Source organism: Danio rerio, chromosome 3 (genome assembly GCF_049306965.1).
Source record: "Danio rerio strain Tuebingen ecotype United States chromosome 3, GRCz12tu, whole genome shotgun sequence".
In the NCBI taxonomy this organism is placed as follows: Eukaryota; Metazoa; Chordata; class Actinopteri; order Cypriniformes; family Danionidae; genus Danio; species Danio rerio.
The window spans coordinates 4,204,906-4,222,823 of record NC_133178.1 but is presented as its reverse complement, the minus strand read 5'-3'; the positions used below and the strand labels follow the sequence as shown (position 1 = coordinate 4,222,823).

Genomic DNA, 17,918 nt, shown 5'->3' with positions numbered 1-17,918 from the left:
TAAATTGATGTTTTTGCCATCAGAAAGTTTTATTTATGTTAGCAGGAAGTTGCCAGGTAAGAAAATGCACACATATTTAAAGTCACAGCGAAAAGTATCAGACATGCATGCAGTCATTTTGACCAATATGGTAATTTAAGGCAGAAATGCTCAGTTCTTTACTGTTTTTTAATAAAAAAAACAATGTCAGAAAGAAATACACTGATATTTGGAAAACGGCAGGGTGTAATAAATATGTTAGTTTTATTTCAAAGAGTTATAAAATTACAAAAATGAAAAACTCTCTGTGTATCTATCCACTGGAACCTGCAGATGAGTGATTAATCCGCTGATAAATCAGCTGATATGACAATGTTTTTAAATGCTTTCTCCAAAGCTTGAAACGCTGTCAGTGATGTCATCAGCACACAAGCAGCCAATAGTGTTCAGCTTTTTCTGACGACTCCTCCCTCAAATTTTCATTGGCTGTGGTTTGGTAGCTTGAATGAGCTGATGGGGAATGAGTTGTTGTCAGATCATGTAGTGTGTGACCCCCCTCTTGTGGATCGTTCACGGAGTGTTGCGTAGTGTGAACACCACAGAGATTAAAAGACACAAAGTCAAGTCATGTAGTGTGAACGGCACAGCGATCTGCTGATGTTTAAAATCCTGTAGTGTGAACTAGGCTTAAACCTGCATTGTGGATCTTACCTCCAGTCGTCTCTGTCACTCCTCCCGTCGATACATGCGTTGACATCTATAAAGATTTTAAATTGCATCAAGTTGGTCATTTAGTTACTTTTCAAGAAATACAATTTTAAGGATATAATTAGTAATTAATGACGTATTTTTAAATAATTTACCCAAAACTGCTCGCATATCATCCAATAATGCGCTGTAATAATGGAAATCTATATACAGTTATAGAAGTCAAATCTATTTGCCCTCCTGTGAATTTTATTTATTTATTTTTTCAAATATTTCCCAAATAATGTTGAACAGATTCATACATTTTTCACAATATGTCCTATATTTTTCTTTCCTTCTGGAGAAAGTCTTATTTGTTTTATTTCTACTAAAATAAAAGCAGCTTTAATTTTTTTTAAAAGCCAAATTTATTAGCCCCCTTAAGCAATATTAGTTTTAGATTGTCTCCAGAAGAAACCACTGTTATACAATGACTTGCCTAATTCCCCTAATTTTACCCTAATTACCTAGTGAAGCCTTTAAATGTCACTGAATAGAAGTGTCTTGAAGAATATCTAGTCAAATATTCTGTGCTGTCATCATAACAAAGATAAAATAAATCAGTTATTAGAGATGAGTTATTAAAACTATTAGGATTAGAAATGAGTTTTAGAAAAAAACTTCTCTCCATTAAACAGAAATTGGGGACAAAAGAAATATACAGGGTGGCTAATAATTCTGGCTGTACTTCTTCTCCTACTTAAAAACTCTTTGTGAACTGTACGCAGGCATAATTATCAAGCGGGCTCACAGACGAATGTCTTAATCCAGGCTGCTCGCTTAAGTAGGTGTTTTTGTCAAGTGAAACTAGGTCGAGGAGCTCCAACACACCACTGCATTAATTCATGTGTGGTTTTCTCTGTCGGGTTTATCTGTTTATAGACTTGCCCTCTTTGTTCCTGAACCGTCGCTGTTAGATTGCTTTCTCTCTCACCTGATACTCTGGATGTAGGACAGCGAGATTTTGTAAAACCTTCGGGTGTCCTGTGCAAAGATATGATCGTTTTGCATATTAAATTTAGGCGCAGTGGGTAGCGATGTCGCCTCGCAACAGGAAGGTCACCGGTTCAAGCCTCGGCAGGGTCAGTTGGCATTTCTGTGTGGAGTTTGCATGTTCTCCCCATGTTTGTATAGGTTTCCTCTGGGAGCTCCGGTTACCTCTACAGTCCAAGCACTTGGGCTATAGGGGAATTGGGTGAGCTAAGTGTATGAGTGTGAATGCAAGAGTGTGTGGGTGTTTCCCAGTGTTGGGTAGCGGCTGGAAGGGCATCCACTCTGTAAAAAAACATATGCTGGATAAGTTAGGGGTTATTTCATGTAGCATCCCCTGGTTAATAAAGGGACTAAGCCGAAAAGGAAACGAGTGAGTGAATTTTAAATTCGTTTTTATTTCAATGCCATTTGTAAGGTGGCTCAGTGGTTAGCACTGTTGCAAGAAGGTCGCTGGTTCAAGTCCCGACTGGACCACCTGGCATTTCTGTGTGGAGTTTGCATGTTCTCCCCGTGTTGGCGTGGGTTTCCTCCAGGTGCCGCCTTTAGTTTCCTAAAATACCCCTGTTTCTGTGAGGACTTTGTCTGTACAAAATGTAGAACGGTGCATGTGTTTTTAGCTCGATGCTTCAGTGAGATATGCATGGTTATTTTTACTCGCCACAATAAAAGATTTACATGGTGCTCTCTGTGTGATGCACCGTTTCATGTTCTCCAGCTCTTTATTTAGAAAAGGACAGACAAATGCATTGGAGCGCAGACAGAGGAAAACAGAAGCTCCTGCCAGGCCCACAGGATCTAGGTTAGGTTACTTAGACATGACCTGAACAAGTACTGAGTCACCGGCGAGTGCCGAGGCCGCTCTCATGTTAGACCCAATTGGACAGATACTAGACCCCGTCAGGGCACAACATGTGCATTAGCACTGAGTCAGGCACCCCGGGATAGAAGAGAGGCATTATGGGTAAAGAACTAGGGGGAGGGGCTTTCTTGAAGAGAATATTTTTGCTAGTATTACCATTACTCATGGTTGTTTTTCCACATCCCTCAGGCAGTATGTTCTGTGACTAATGACGACTCTGTCTTATGAGTCACTCCTTTTTGGTAGAACCCTTTAAATGTCAGCAGAGGATTTTATTCATACACACTAGAGTTCAGTTTGATCTTTTCAGACAAAAATCTCATATATAATTAATCTCCTGATAAAGATTTATGCCTATTCTGTAAATTAAAATAGAGATTGACTACATGGAAAGACAATCACTTTTCAAAAACTAATAGAACTAACATATTCATTCATTTCCTTTTCGGCTTAGTCCCTTTATTAATCTAGGGTTACTACAGTGGAATGAACCTCCAACTTATCCAGCACATGTTTCCGCAGCGGATGCCCTTCCAGCTGCAACCCATCTCTGGGAAACATCCATACATACACAAACACTACAGACATTTTAGCCTACCCAATTCACCTGTACCATATGTGTTTGGACTGTGGGGAAAACCGAAGCACCCAGAGGAAACCCACGCAAATTCAAGGAGAACATGCAAACTCCACACAGAAACGCCAACTGACTCAGCCGTGGCTTGAACCAGCGACCTTCTTGCTGTGAGGCGACAGCACTACTTACTGTGTCACCAGAACCAACATAGAATATGGTTAAATAAAGTCTCCACACAGAAATGCCAACTGGCCCAGCTGGGACTCGAACCAGCGCCTTTTTGGCTGTGAGGCCACAGTGCTAACCACTGAGCCACCGTGTCACCAGACCATATGATATATATCATCATATTGCATGTCCATATTTACTGTATTTTTAAGTGTTTGTACATGTTTGGATAATCATGGGGTACAGAGATAGAAGAACAAAACTGGGAAAGGACCTTGAGCCGGGAATTGAACTTGGGTTGCCACTAGCACCATGGAGGTATATGTTGGCAGGCTAACCACAAGGCTTCTGCTGCTGACCATTATTTAGTTTTTTAACCACAGGAAGTGCTTGTCCTAGCTGACCAGGAAACAAGTCTTTCAAGTTTAGGCCTGGTTTATACTTCTGTGTCAAGTGACCGGCGTAACTCACGGCGCATGCAACGCGTGCAGCTGTGCATTTATACTTCTGCGCGCTGTCTCTGTTGGTCTGCATTAACACTTCCGAAATGCTAGTTGGCAGTGAGGTGTAAATGTTCCTCTGTTGAGTTTCTTCAAGCTGTTTTGCTTTTCCTGAACACTTCCTGGATGTACAAGTGGCTTAAACTCGCTCATTTTGAGGCAGGAACCGGCGGACGTGCAACAACTTTTACCATGAGTTAAACACAGAACAAAACTTTCCATCCGGAGCTCCTTCACGGGACTCCACACTTGTAAACAATCGCTCGCACCATTCTCGCGGCTTTCGGTCCCGCCCAGACTCATCAGCGCTACCAAGCCGACCAATCACAGAGCTTACGCTACGCGTTGTTGCGACGTGTAGTTACATTTTTTGAGAGGTGCACGTCAGCCACGGCGAAGGGCTATGCGTCAGCGGCGTTTGACGCAGAAGTATAAATCAGCCTTTAGTGTCCTACTGCAAATTGTGCATTTTAGGGATAGTTCACTCAAAAATAAACATTCTGTCATCATTTACTCACTATTTACTTGTTTCAGTTTGTTGAACACATAATAAGAGACACCGAGGTATAACATTTGGCGAATAAATAGTGAGAACATTTTCATTTTTGGGAGAACTATCCCTTTATGACTGCTAAGTAAATTCCACCTTTCTCATAGTCTTCTGTTCAATCTTATATCTGCAGGTCTGTTGGCTCTGTTCCTGCTGCCCGTTCTTCACCTGCTGCCCCTAAGCCTGCAACCCCAACAACTGCTTCCAAGACGCCTACATCCACATCCAGGCCAACCACTGCTACACCCAAGACACCATCTACTACTGCTAAACCTTCTCCAGCTAAAACCACAGCACCCCCTTCTGGCCGCACTCCTACTCCCAAGACAACAACACCTGTCAAGAAAGGTAGGAACCTCATTGAATGTAATAAACATATGTAATCATTTTGTTATCATCAATTAGGTTAAACAAATTGAACATCATTATTTTAGATGTGGTTGACTACTTTTTATCTTGCATGTTTAAGTGTTGTTTTAATTAAATACAGCTAAACAACATTTTAAATGATCATGTTTAGGATTTTAATTGTTAATGTGTAGTTAAAGCTGTGATACTGATTTTTTTATTCTTTTTTTTTTAGATGTCAGTAAGCTGTCATCTACTCCAGCACCTAAGAAGACCACTTCTTCTCCCCTTACCCGGCCAGCAACATCCAAGCCCGCCAAACCAGACACCCCCAAATCAGCTCTGACTGCCAAGGCAGAATCAGCTTCCAAAAAACCCAGCACCGCAAGCAAGGCAGCAGATGTTAAAACTAGTAAACCCAAGGAGAGCAAAGCAACACCCTCCAAGGAGGTCAGTGCAAGCCCCAAGACCACAGGCACCAAGCCCAGCACTAAAACAAGTAGCCCAAAGAAGACTGTTGGCAGTAGCACTCCAATGTCATTGAAGGGTGGTCCAAAAGCCTCCGCGCCTGCAGACACAGCAGCAAAAGAGGCTGAAAAGAAAGACATTGTACCCGCTGTGGTTGCAGCAACTACTGCAGTTGCTGCTGTTGTTTCTGTGGTGGCCTCAGAGGGACCTGAAAAGGTGCCTGAAGACCTGTCTTCTGTGGCTGTCTCTGAGGTGAAATTGGAAGACTCATTTACAACTCCAATTCCCGCTTACTCTGAGACTAAAGATTCTGTTGAAATGGCCACACCTGTCATTCCTTCTACTATGGATAAATCTGACAAAGATGCAACTCCTATGCCTTATTTATCTGAGGAACAAATTGAAGACAGAACCTCTGATGAGACACCAGAAGAAACTGGTCCCTTCCTTCCTCATATTCATCCTGCCTCTGAAGAAACAACCAAGGACAAAACCATGTCTGTCATCCCCCCTACTTCCTTTGAGGCAACTGAAGTAAAAGATTCAACTGCCTTTACTCTTACCTCTGAAGAAATACCTGTAGACACAACTACATCTGTAATTCCTCCTACATCTTATGAGGAAAGACAAGAAACGGTTTCACCTGTTATTCTTTCTACTTTTGAAGAAACATATGAACATGAAAATGTATCTTTGATCCCCCCTACATCTTATGAGGAAAGACAAGAAACTGTTTCACCTGTTATTAATCCTACTTTTGAAGAAACACACGAACATGTAACTACATCTTTCGTTCCTCCCACATCTTGCGATGCAAGAAAAGAAACTGTTTCCCCTGTTATACCTCATGCTTCTGAAGAAACACCTGAACATGAAACTACATCTGTAATTCCCCCTACCTCTTATGAGGCAAGAGAAGAATCTGTTTCACCTGTTCATGCTTCTAAAGAAATACCTGAAGAGGTAACTACCCATACCTCTTATGAGGCACCTGAACAAAATACCATTGAATCTGCCTTTGATGAGGAACCTGAAGACCCAGATACACCTGTCATTTCTCCTACCCCTGATGATGTGGAGCTCACCTATGCCCAGGATATCTCACAGAGCATGGACACGTATAAAGATAACAATGCCAGCTCTCTATTTTCTGCTGAGGTGGACCAGGAGGAGCCAGTGCCTGCTGAATCTCCCCTTGGTACCACAATACTCTCCCCACCATCCTCTCCTACTGGCCCAATTTCCATGCCAGTTGAGATCCCAAGCTCATCTCCATTCCAGGACTTGCAGTGTGCAGCTGAAACATGGCCACAAAGCTCTTCCCTGTTCCCCCACACTGCAACCACAGAGGACATGGAGCAAGATGAGGAAAGTGAGGAAGATGATGACAAACAGCAGGAAGATATAGCAATGTCCTCTGCAGCAAAGGTAGCGATGGGAGGTTTTGAAATGCTGGGCTCTGCTGGTGGGGATCACATTAGACCCGAGGCTCCAGTCTCTGCCTGGCAAGAACGAGAAGAAGCAGTGGAGAAAGCTGAAGAAGAGATTAATGAAGACAATGATGAGGAGGAGGAGGAGGAAGAGGATGATGAGGAGGATGAGGTCAGAGAGATTGGCATAGAGGAACCATTGCCACAAACAGAGAAGGACGATGACTTTAAAAAGGGGGTGACAGGATTTGCTAGCTCTGATTGGGGCATGATGCAGTCAGATGACATGTTTAGCAGTAACAAACATGACTCAGAAGTGACATCTCCCTTCAGTGCTGAAGACAAGTGCAGTGCTAAAGAGACACATGGTTTTGCCATTAATGAGACTGATGAGGAAAAGCCATTCACAGGGCCTCCTGGAATCCAGTCATTTGGTAGTGAAGATGAAGAAGAGGATGAGGAAGATTTGAAGGAACACATGGACCTGGAGCATGATGCTGAGGATCACAAACAACAAGAAGAGAAAGAGAAGGAGGATGAAGATGTGGAGATGATCCACAAAGGCATGGCTGAGAGTGGGGTGTGTGGAAATTATGATGATGATGATGAGGAAGACGAAGAAGAAAATCAGAATTACACAGAAGAGCGCTGTCTAGATTTTAGCAGCACTGGTCACAATGCACCAGCAACAACTATGCCTTCGACCACAGCATGGAGTCAGTCCAATCCATTCTCTGATTCCTTGGCCCAGCCTGCTTCCTTTCTGTCTGAATCAAGCCTGTCAGATACAAGATTCCAAGATCCAGACACAACCTCTACATTCTCAGCTGTTCCAGAAACAAGCATCACATTCGCAGCCGATCCAGATACTCCACCTAAATCCCCAGCTCCACCCCTGATTCAGGCTTCAGAACCTCAACCTGAATCCCAGGCGGAGACTGGATACTCCGTCCCAGCAGAGCCAGGGATCTTGGCTGCCCCTGCCATTGGGATGTCCCAGTCCAGCACTCTCAGTGGAACAGCCCTGGCGGCCCACAGCAGCAGTGAAACCAGCACACCCGAAGAGCTACGTGATTATGACAGCAGCTCAGGTGTAGAGTCCCGATCAGACAAACAGCAGACGCCTGTGCCTGCCATTCAACCAGACATGGAACAAGATCTTGGTATTCACCTTGAGCGTGGTGATGGGGAGGAAGAGGAGGCAGAAACACTGCCAGCAGACGAGATATTGGGTGATGCGGCAACTGCGCCAGCCTCGGTTCCATCATCACCATCAACCTCTGGTGATGAGGCCAGTGATACAGAGGGCGAAATGCAGATTAACGATCCAGATGTTGCAGTTGATGATAAGACGACAGTCCCACACAACCTCTCCGCTCTTGATGAAGATGAGGAGGCGCCTGAACAAATTGGAGAGGAAGATGGCGGTACTCCTCAATCAGCCAACTCTGTGGCCTCCTACGGATTTGACTGCTCTGCCTCCATCTCCAATGCCCACTCCATGGCCGAAAGTTGTGGAAAGAGTCCAGGTATCTTTAGCCTGGAAAACGAAGAGCAGCTTCCAGAGGAAGCAAAGGATCCGTCTTTCATCAAGGAGCTCACCTTGCCAGCTGCTACCGCCTACAGTGATGACTTGTTAGGCTGCCCGGTGGATTTGCTGCCTATCAGCGAGCCCGCAACAGAGAGAGATGCTGGGTTTGATGAGCACTACATGCTCTGCAGTAAAACAGATCCAGGCACTATGGAGGAAATGGATCCTGAGTCTCCCATGCACCTGTCGCCCCAACATGGGGATGATACAGACGGCCAGCCACCGTACTTCTCTGCTATATGTGATAAGACTGATAACTTTCTAGCAGGTAACGTATAAAGTCCCTCCTTTGGAATGCACCTTGTCTACCCCCAAACCCCACGCTCCCACCCCGTGTCCTTCATTTCTTCCAAATGTGGGGTTAGCAAGAAGAGAAATTAAAAGAAATACGTAGTAGAAGAGAGAAAGGGGAGCCGTCATTGAGGGATTATAGCTTTGTCCGAGCTGCTCTCTGTTCTTCTATTACCACAGTGATGGTTATGATTGTATGGCTTAAATTTCTGTATGTACAGTAGCTATTATCATTTTCTATTAGAATGTACTTTTTAAATAACACTGCGTTTCATGGCACCCCTGAACCTGCAATGTTAGATTAAGTTAAGGTGATGTCCTATAGTGAAAGGACGAAAATACAAAAAAATAAATAAAAATCAACACACTTGGTGGATTTCAACTACCTTTGTATTTATCCTACTGTTTTTACCAATCAAATGTCAATTTTTTTATACTTTGTTTTTTTTTTCCTTGGTTTTGTTTGTTTTGTTTTTGAGATCCCTGTCTTACCTTAATGTTTGTACACACATCAGTTTTCCTGCACTGTAAAAGTAGCTTTACTGTCTTTTTAAAATGATCCAGCACTAACTGCTTTAGCATTAATTACAGGTTAGATATTCTTCAGAAGCGTTTCACTCTCACAGTGTTTGACATAGGAAGGTGAATGGGTGTTAGATGGCAAGTCATACTTCATTTTTCTTTGTGTTTTGTTTTTGGGCTACCGCTGCGCATTTTTGTGAAGGCTAACATATTCTCATTGGCACGTAACTTAAGTGTTTTAAAGTACTGGGCTCAGATTGATCTTGATTCTTTCATTTACAGTAGATGGACATTTGTACTTTGGAACGGACTAACTATTTCTGTTCATGGAAATTAAAGTGCTTTCCTGCATTTCTTAAAACGATGCTCGCAGGCCAGTGTACTGCGAGTATTGGGACATTTCTACAAGAATTGGAACTGCATGTGCAACTAACTGAGAAATTGTTATAATCTTGATATGATTCCAGACATGATCCAGGGATGTTTGGTATTTAATGATTCACAATAATTGAAACTTTTTTCCCCCAAAACTCCATTAAACATCATTGCAAGGCTGTCTATTCCCGTTTGTTTGTTTTTTATTTATTTTGAGTTGCATTTGTGCTCCTGTGGAATTTGATTTTGAACAAGAAATGCATATCTACTGAAATTGTGTTGATTCCAGATGTATTTTGATGAAATAACAATGATCATCCCTGGTTTATGATGACCCTCTTCTATATCATGTCATGCATCCCTAACTTCGAACAGGACCTCGTTCTGAAAGACTAAACTCATCAGTAACATTGCATCCCAGCAGGCACACAACATCATAAGACTTTAATATTAGGTTAGATTTAGGTCGTGACGTGAGGTGACCAAAATTCAATGTCTAGCCTACGTCTTAGGGCAATGTTATTTTGACGTCCAATAACAACATCATGTTTGAAAAGTCACCAAAATCCAATGATCGATAGATGTCATAGTGATAACGTCCACACAACTTCAAGGTGTAACATGATTAGACGTTGATATCTGGTTGATTTTAGGTTGGACATTGACGTTGGTCAAACGTTCGGTTCTGATGTCAACCTGATTTTCATTTCCAAACGTCGGGGTACATTGGGGTACAACCGTCTTGTGCCTGCAGGGATGGTGTTATGGATTTTAAGAAATGCCTGTTTTCATTTAGGATGTAATTCATTATACATTTAATGCAACACAAACATTCTTAATCCTGCCTGAATGGTAAAATTTGTCCCATCAGGGACTCTTCTTCATGCTCCTCTATCACCTCTCAGTATCTATCTTACTTGTCTTCTGTTCACTTGGTTTTTGTTTTATATTCATCCACCTATCATAAACATTTACATCAAAACCATCTGGAAGTGAATTAAATGAAAAGCAGGTTATCCTCTACGGTGTACAAGATTATCAGTTTAGCTCCTGTTTATTGGAAAATCTATGCATATTTTGAAAGAATGAATGTTTTGTTCGCTCCAAAGTCGCGCAAACCCTTTATTTAAAGCAAGGGTCACCAGACTTGTTCCTGGAAGGCCGGTGTCCTGCAGATTTTAGCTCCAACCTTAATCAAACACACCCGAACAAGCTGATCAAGGTCTAACTAGGTATACTTGAAACATCCAGGCAGGTGTGTTGAGGCAAGTTGGAGCTAAACTCTGCAGGGACACCGGCCTAGAGATCTGCGCGGGACTAAATTTTGAATCCCGCTCCCACCCGCACCCGCCAGGTTTTAGCCCGAACCCGATCGCGGGATATTGAGAATTTATTGTCCCGCTGCCCGACCCGCCCCGTTCTCTGTCCGCCGCGCGCGATCCCGCTAAAGAGCGGCGGATAACAAAACCGAAAATCCCCCAGCTATACAGTCCAGACAGCCAAGCTGTCTGTATAAACACACACACACACACACAGCACCAAGCACACACACACAGACAAATCTCTCTCTCTCTATTTCATACGCGCGCGCGCACTAACACACACACACAAGCACCAAGCAGACACACAGGCGTTTGCTGTTATATCAACTCAAAGGCTTGTAATACCATGTATCAAGTACCAATGTAATACCAAAAGGTTTTATATAAAGGTATATAAATACTGAGTCGCGCCAGCTCCGGGCCGCAGTGCACATTACTCGCTCGCTTACGGCCGCCGCATCTGGCCCAATTAATTTGGGCCGGAATCGGGCAGTGAGTCCACAAGCATACGGAGTCCGGCAGCCCGAGCCGGGCTGAGTGGTAAGTCTCCGGCAGGCGAGAATCTAGCCGGAACTGGCCCGAGTGTATTTTGCTATCTGGGAAAGCTCTCTCTCTCTCTCTCTCTCTCTCTCTCTCTCTCTCTCTCTCTCTCTCTCTCTCTCTCTCTCTCTCTCTCATTCGCGCGCGCGCACTAACATACACACACACACACAAGCACCAAGCACACACAGGCAAAGCTCGCGCTCTCTCTCTCTCTCTCTCTCATTCGCATAGCAATATCCACGATATTGCTAGACAGCCCGCTCCCGTCCCAAATTAAACCCATTACCGACCGCTCCCGCGATTTATCCGGAAATTTATTTCCGCGCCGCAGAAATCTGGTCGGGTCCTGCGGCGCCCGCGGGACAGCCGCGGGAATGCAGACCTCTACACCGGCCCTCCAGGACCAAGATTGGTGACCCCAAATTTAAAGGAAAGTTAGACGATTCTCATACTTAATATGGAAGGATTATATCATTCACCCTTAAATTGTACTTTTAGCCCAGTTAGAATTCCGAAAAATCAGCTCATATGCAATTCATCCCATTGTTGGATTAGTTCATAGGTCTCAAACTCAATTCCTGGAGGGCCGCAGCTCTGCACAGTTTTGCTCTAACCCTAATAAAACACTGCTGATCCAACTAATCAAGGTGTTCAAGACTACTAGACACCACTAGATACGCTGTTTGATTAGGGTAGGAGCAAAACTGCAGAGCTGCGGCCCTCCAGGATTTGAGTTTAAGTCCTATGGATTAGTTCATTGCTGCCACAAATTACACAAAATCTAAAAGATGTCTTCAACCCATTAAAATTGTTACCTCAAATGCAGAACACTCCTCACATGATGTTTATATCTGAGGTGTTTACAGGGAGGATGTGTGGGAAAACTCAAATCCTGGCATCATCAACGATTGCGTCTATCTTTTTATTTGATTTGTCTGTTCTGTTGTCCGCATGTTCCTCTTTCTGTCTGTTCTTGTCCTGTGTGCCTTGTCCGTTCACACCTGTCTTCATAAAACCAATGCCTCTGTTGGTAAATGCAAATTGCAAGTGCTCTTGACTTGTCCACAGGGCAACCTGGGATCAGCATTCAGACTGGTGAACACCAGCAGCACTCTCTAAGCCAACAGGAGAATAACAACCATAGCCAAGAGATCAATGACAATAGCTACCTCGCTCCTTTGCAGAATCCCCAAACGCTACTCCCGCCACGTATCGATATTCATCCTCCTGACGCTCCGCTGAATAACATGCAACGGCGGCGCCTGGAGCAGCAGCAAATACAGCTGCGGCACATTCTGCACCGCCAGGAGCAGGAACGGCTCCAGCGACTGTGCCTAGAAGAGGAAAAACAACGGCAGGAGCAGCAAAGAGCGCTAGAAAAGCAACGTCGAGAGTTGCTTCAACTGCAGCTCCAGCAGCAGCAGCAGGAACACCGGCTCCGTCGGCAGCTCCTGCAGCGCCAGCTAGAGATGGAGCAACAACAAAGACTCCGAGCGCAGGTAAAAGGCCAAACACAGAGTCTCCTCTCACCCTCATCGGGACTATGCACCATATATGAAGCAATGGAGACCAGTGATGAAGAAGAGGACCGCTCCACGGGCAACCAGAGTTCTCCGAACACTTCCGTTCCTGTAGACTTACCCCTAAGAGCTGCCAATGGAAATCTCCGCCGACCAGCTCCACAGGATCTAGATTGGAACACTAAACTAGACATGGTCCAGCAGCTGATCAACCAGGCTCTACTTCTGGCTGGGGATGATGGTTGTCCACCGCTTCTGTATCTGCCGGGGCAGGGTGGGGGCATTCTAAGCCCTCTGGAAAGCAGTCTGTGGCCGCATATCATGTCCCATTTCGATTGCTCCACCGCCACAGTGGCGTCCGTCAGCAGTTATTCGCCCAGCAGTCAGGCCAGTTCTCCACAGGGTGACTGGACCGTGGTGGAACTGGAGACCCATCACTGAGCAGATTAAGCCTTGCATGTGCACTAATGATAACATATCCCCTTTCTCGGCACTTTATTCTTATGGTCCAATTTACACATTCTGTTGACTAAGTACAAGATTCTGATAACCTTGATAGAAATGACACAATTTCACAGTATTATGATTACTGCTCTAAAATATTTTATTTTAATATTTGGGTTTATAAAACAACTTTTCCCCCAAATTGAACACAATATATTTTCATTCATTCATTTTCTTTTGGGTTTAATCCCTTTCCAACCTGGGGTCACCACAGCAGAATAAACCACCAACTTCTTCAGCTAATGTTTTACGCAGTGGATGGACTTCCAGTCACAACCCAACACAGGGAATTCCCCATACACTCTTGCATTCATACACATACACTAGAACCAGTACTTCAGTTCCCCTATAGCGCATGTCTTTGGACTGTGGGTAAAACCGGAGCACCAGGAGGAAACACGCCAACATGGGCAGAACCTCCACACAGAAATGTCAACTGACCCAGCTGGGGCTCAAACCAGTGACCTTCTTGCTGTAAGGCGATCATGCTACCCACTGTGCCACCATGACGCCCACAATATATTTTGGACTAGATGGGTTAGATAATTGAAATATATCATTGTCTTCATCAGTTTGACTTCTCAGAAATAAAGTACTAAAACTGGGACGGTTTTTACACATTGGTACAGGTCCTTAAATTACAATTTTGTATACCTTTGGGGTACACTGTTGTACTTTAAGCTTATTTCAAGGTAAACATTTGTACTTTTTAGGTATTAATATGGACCTTAGGGGTACAATAGTGTACCTTTACAAAACCTTTTACCTTTATTTTTAAAAGAGCTTGCTCATTTTTTTACACATATGCAGGTACTTTTAGCATTAGAAATTATACAGTGGCGACACGGCGGCCTCACAGCAGGAAGGTCTCTGGTATGAGTCGCAACTGGACCAGTTGGTATTTTTGTGGCTGGAAGGGCATCCACTATGCAGGTACATAAACATACAAAACATACAGTTGAAACCAGAACTTTACATACACTCTAAAAGAAGGAACATAATCATTTTTTTAAATGTCTGATGTTAAATCATCCTAAACGTTTGCTATTTTAGGTTCGTTAGGATTACCTAAATCATTTAGATTTGCTTTTTTTTTATTTAAGGATTTTTAATTAATTTCTAGACAGTCAAAAGTGTACACACATTTCCTTGGTATTTTTTAGCTTTGCTTTTAAAAAGTATAACTTTGGTCAAATGTGTTGGGTATCCTTCAAGCTTCTCACAATAGTTTGCAGGTTTTTAACCCATTTATCCTGACAGAATTGGTGTAACTGAGTCAGATGTGTTGGCTGTCTTGCTCTCACAAGCTTTTTCAACTCTGCCCACAAATTTTCCATAGGATTGAAATCAGGGCTTTGTGATGGCCACTCCAAAATATTCACTTTGCTGTCCTTAAAGCACATTTGAACTAGTTTGGCAGTATGCTGAGGGTCATGGTCTGTTTAGAAGACCCATTTGTGGCCAAGCTTTAATTTCCTGGCTGATGTCTTGAGATGTTGCTTCAGTATTTCTACATGATGTTCTTTCTTCATGATGCCATCTATGCTGTGAAGTGGACCAGTCCCTCCTGCAGCAAAACAGCACCCCAACATGATGCTGCCACCCCCATACTTCACAGTTGGGATGGTGTTACTAGGCTTGTAAGATTTCCCCTTTGTCCTCCAAATGTAACACTGGTCATTATGGCCAAACAGTTCAATCTTAGTTCCATCAGACCACAGGGCATGTATCCGAACATTAGTCTTTTCCCAGTGTCATTTACCAATTAGTAATCTGGCTTTTTAGTTGATTCTGGCTTGTTGATTTTCCCATGTTGTCACACAAGGAAGCAGTGTGTTTGAGCTTTTCCTTCAATACTATTCTACAGTTGTGCCTACAATTAACTCAAATTTTGTCAATTAGCCAATCAGAATCTTCCAAAACCTTGACATCATCATCTGAGCTTTTACAGAGGCAGAATAATCTTATTGTGTGTAAACTTGACTTTCAAGAAGAGTATAACAATTTCTCCAAACATATCTCTCTCATTTTTCTGCAGAACAGAAAGAAATGTGATCATCCTAACTTACCTAAAAGAGAAAAAGTTTAGTCACATTAACATCTGACTTTTTTTAAATGGTTATGTGCCTTTTATAAACTTCTGCTTTTTAACTGTTTGTGGTTCATTCCCCTGTGGTGACCTCTGATAAATAAGGGACTATGCTGAAGGTAAATGAATGAATTATACCCTTTACTTTAGTCAAAACTGAGTGTTGTCCTCCAATTAAACATTGCTGAAATACTGCACACCGGTGAGGAAAAAACCTAGATATTCAGTGAGTTTGTGGTCAAGATGATGATGTTTCTTCTTCATGCAAAATAGATATAAAGATTAAAATTTATTTTAACTGATTTATTTTAGAAAGTTAGCGATGGCTTTCATCGTAGGAGAACTAATAGTATAGAAGTCAATGGTTATGGGTAGGCCCACACGAAACCTGCGCATGCAGAATTCCACAGATTTTCTGCAGATTTGTTTATTTACTTGAGTAAATGTGTGTAAATCTATATTTATTCCGTTTTTAAATTAATCACAGTAATAGCATTGACTAATAAGAAAATGTTGATCTGATTTATGTATAATGCAGCTTGTACAGTAATATTTTCTGTCTTTTAGTAGAGATATTATATGAGACTTGCTTTGTTTACCACATAAACTGAATCTAATTGGATTTGCATTTTAAACATTAAATTAAAGTTAAAAAGATTTTATTTTTTATTTCACATATTAAGGTTTTAGTTGCCTAGTAGCAAAGAATTCTGGCCCAGATTTGGCATAAAGCTGGCACAGAAGGCATTCATCCGGCACTGGCATACAGCATTTTGGCCAAACATGGCCCGTGTCTGGCAGAAGTGGCACCGTCTTTAAGGCGGCACAAAAGATTTGGGCCAGATGGAAAAACGTAGTATTTGGCCCAGATTTAAAAATTTGAAAGTGGGCCATGTGAGTTTGGCCAGTCTTGACCCACATTTAAAATACACTAAAATCATTTTTGAGTAAAGAAAAAAAATTCTACCAATCAGGTCACTTTGAGAAAAAGCGTGCCCATAGTGTGCCTAAAGCGCATCACTCCATGGGTTTATCAATTTCATTGCCATCGTGACACACCAACCTATCTGGCCCAGTTCAGGCCCAGTTATGAGTTATTAACTTGGCTGAGACTTGGCCCAGATATGGTCCGTGTTTGGCCCTTGTCTGGTAGCCAGATTTGGTCCAGTCATGTACCGTAATTCACTGCGGCATGTGGGCCAAGCAAAACCTGATTGTGTGGGCCAGAGCTGGGCCAGAGAAATTTTACTCTGTGGGTTATGATACTTCCAAAATAATTAAGCAGAAATCCACAGATTTTTACCAAAAATCTACGCAGAAATAGCAAAAAAATCTGCTGATTCCGTCTGGCCCTGCTTATCGATTTCCTGCCTTTTAAAAAGCAGGTTTTTGACTAGGGAAAGGTGAGTAAATTATGTTTAAGTTTTGGGTGAACTATATCCCTTTAATATCTGTTAACTTCTAATCCTGAAAGTCTCCCGATTGACATTGTATTAAGTCAATTTGAACCCAAACTCTACCAGTCTGCTGTTACTGCACAGGCTGATGAGAGTTGGTAGATATGTCACTGTAAAAAATGGCCGTGATTTCAACAGTAAAAAACTGTAAAAATGCTACAGTACAAATCCGTAACCTGGTTATCGGTATGTTTCCTTAATAAATACGGCGAATAACCGTAAATTGACACATCACTTTTTATGCATTTGGTTGACATTAATATGGATATTTTTAGTTGTTTCCCCATCAGTTGTGTACATTAGAGATTTATGTTACATCTAATGTTGATAAACAATGTTTATTTCATGACTTTAATTTTATACGTGTTACAACACTGGTGTTTAGTAGCTGTGTGAATGACACTGAGCACCTTTTGTATGCTGATACTCTTTTCTGCTTGTGGGAGAAGTTGATTGTGATGAGCATTGGCTCATTTTGTAACTTGATCACCACCTTCTTCATGTGGGTGAAACAAAAGACGTGTAGATGTTGATCATTCAAAATACAGACAAATTACCTCTATAAATTAATAAAATACGGTAGTTTACTGTAAAAATGAAAAATTACTTTTACAGTTTGTACCGTGTTTTTAACGGTAAAGTACTGGCAACCAAAGCTGCCGTTTTTTTACCGTAAATTTTACGGATTTATTTTTTACAGTGTGCATAGATGATAATAGTCAGCAGAATGTGTTAAAGGGACCATCAAATTAAAGTAAACCCAACAATAACCGCAATTATTCTAAAAAATTGCATCGTATAAATATATTGGGGCATGGTTTTGTATGTTCTAAATGCAGTAACTTTCAGCCTTCAGTATATGCAAGCACATTCCCTACATTAGATTGTTTCTTTGTGGCATAAAGTGTTATTTCACCCTTAAATGAACATGATCAGTAATCATAGGTGACCCCGAGCTACAAACCTTGCGTTACATGTTTAAATTCCTGCCAAAAATACGTTGTCAGTGTTTATTTTATGCAAAAAAAAAAATCATTACAATATTAAGTAAAGATCTTCCATGAAGACATTTTGTACATTTCCTA

General features: G+C 42.2%; 1 protein-coding gene across 4 annotated transcripts in view; it reads left to right on the top strand.

Moving 5' to 3' along the window:
• Window positions 1-9,581, top strand: part of prr36b (proline rich 36b) — an 81,872-nt gene extending 72,291 nt beyond the window's left edge. For all 4 annotated transcript variants that reach the window (XM_691992.10, XM_073943812.1, XM_073943811.1 and 1 more), the window contains 2 exons: window positions 4,507-4,721; window positions 4,957-9,581. In XM_691992.10, the coding sequence (XP_697084.5) occupies window positions 4,507-4,721; window positions 4,957-8,489 (3,748 nt within the window). In that variant the 3' untranslated portion in view covers window positions 8,490-9,581. The remainder of the gene's footprint in view (window positions 1-4,506; window positions 4,722-4,956) is intronic.
• The last annotated feature ends 8,337 nt before the right edge of the window (window positions 9,582-17,918 follow it).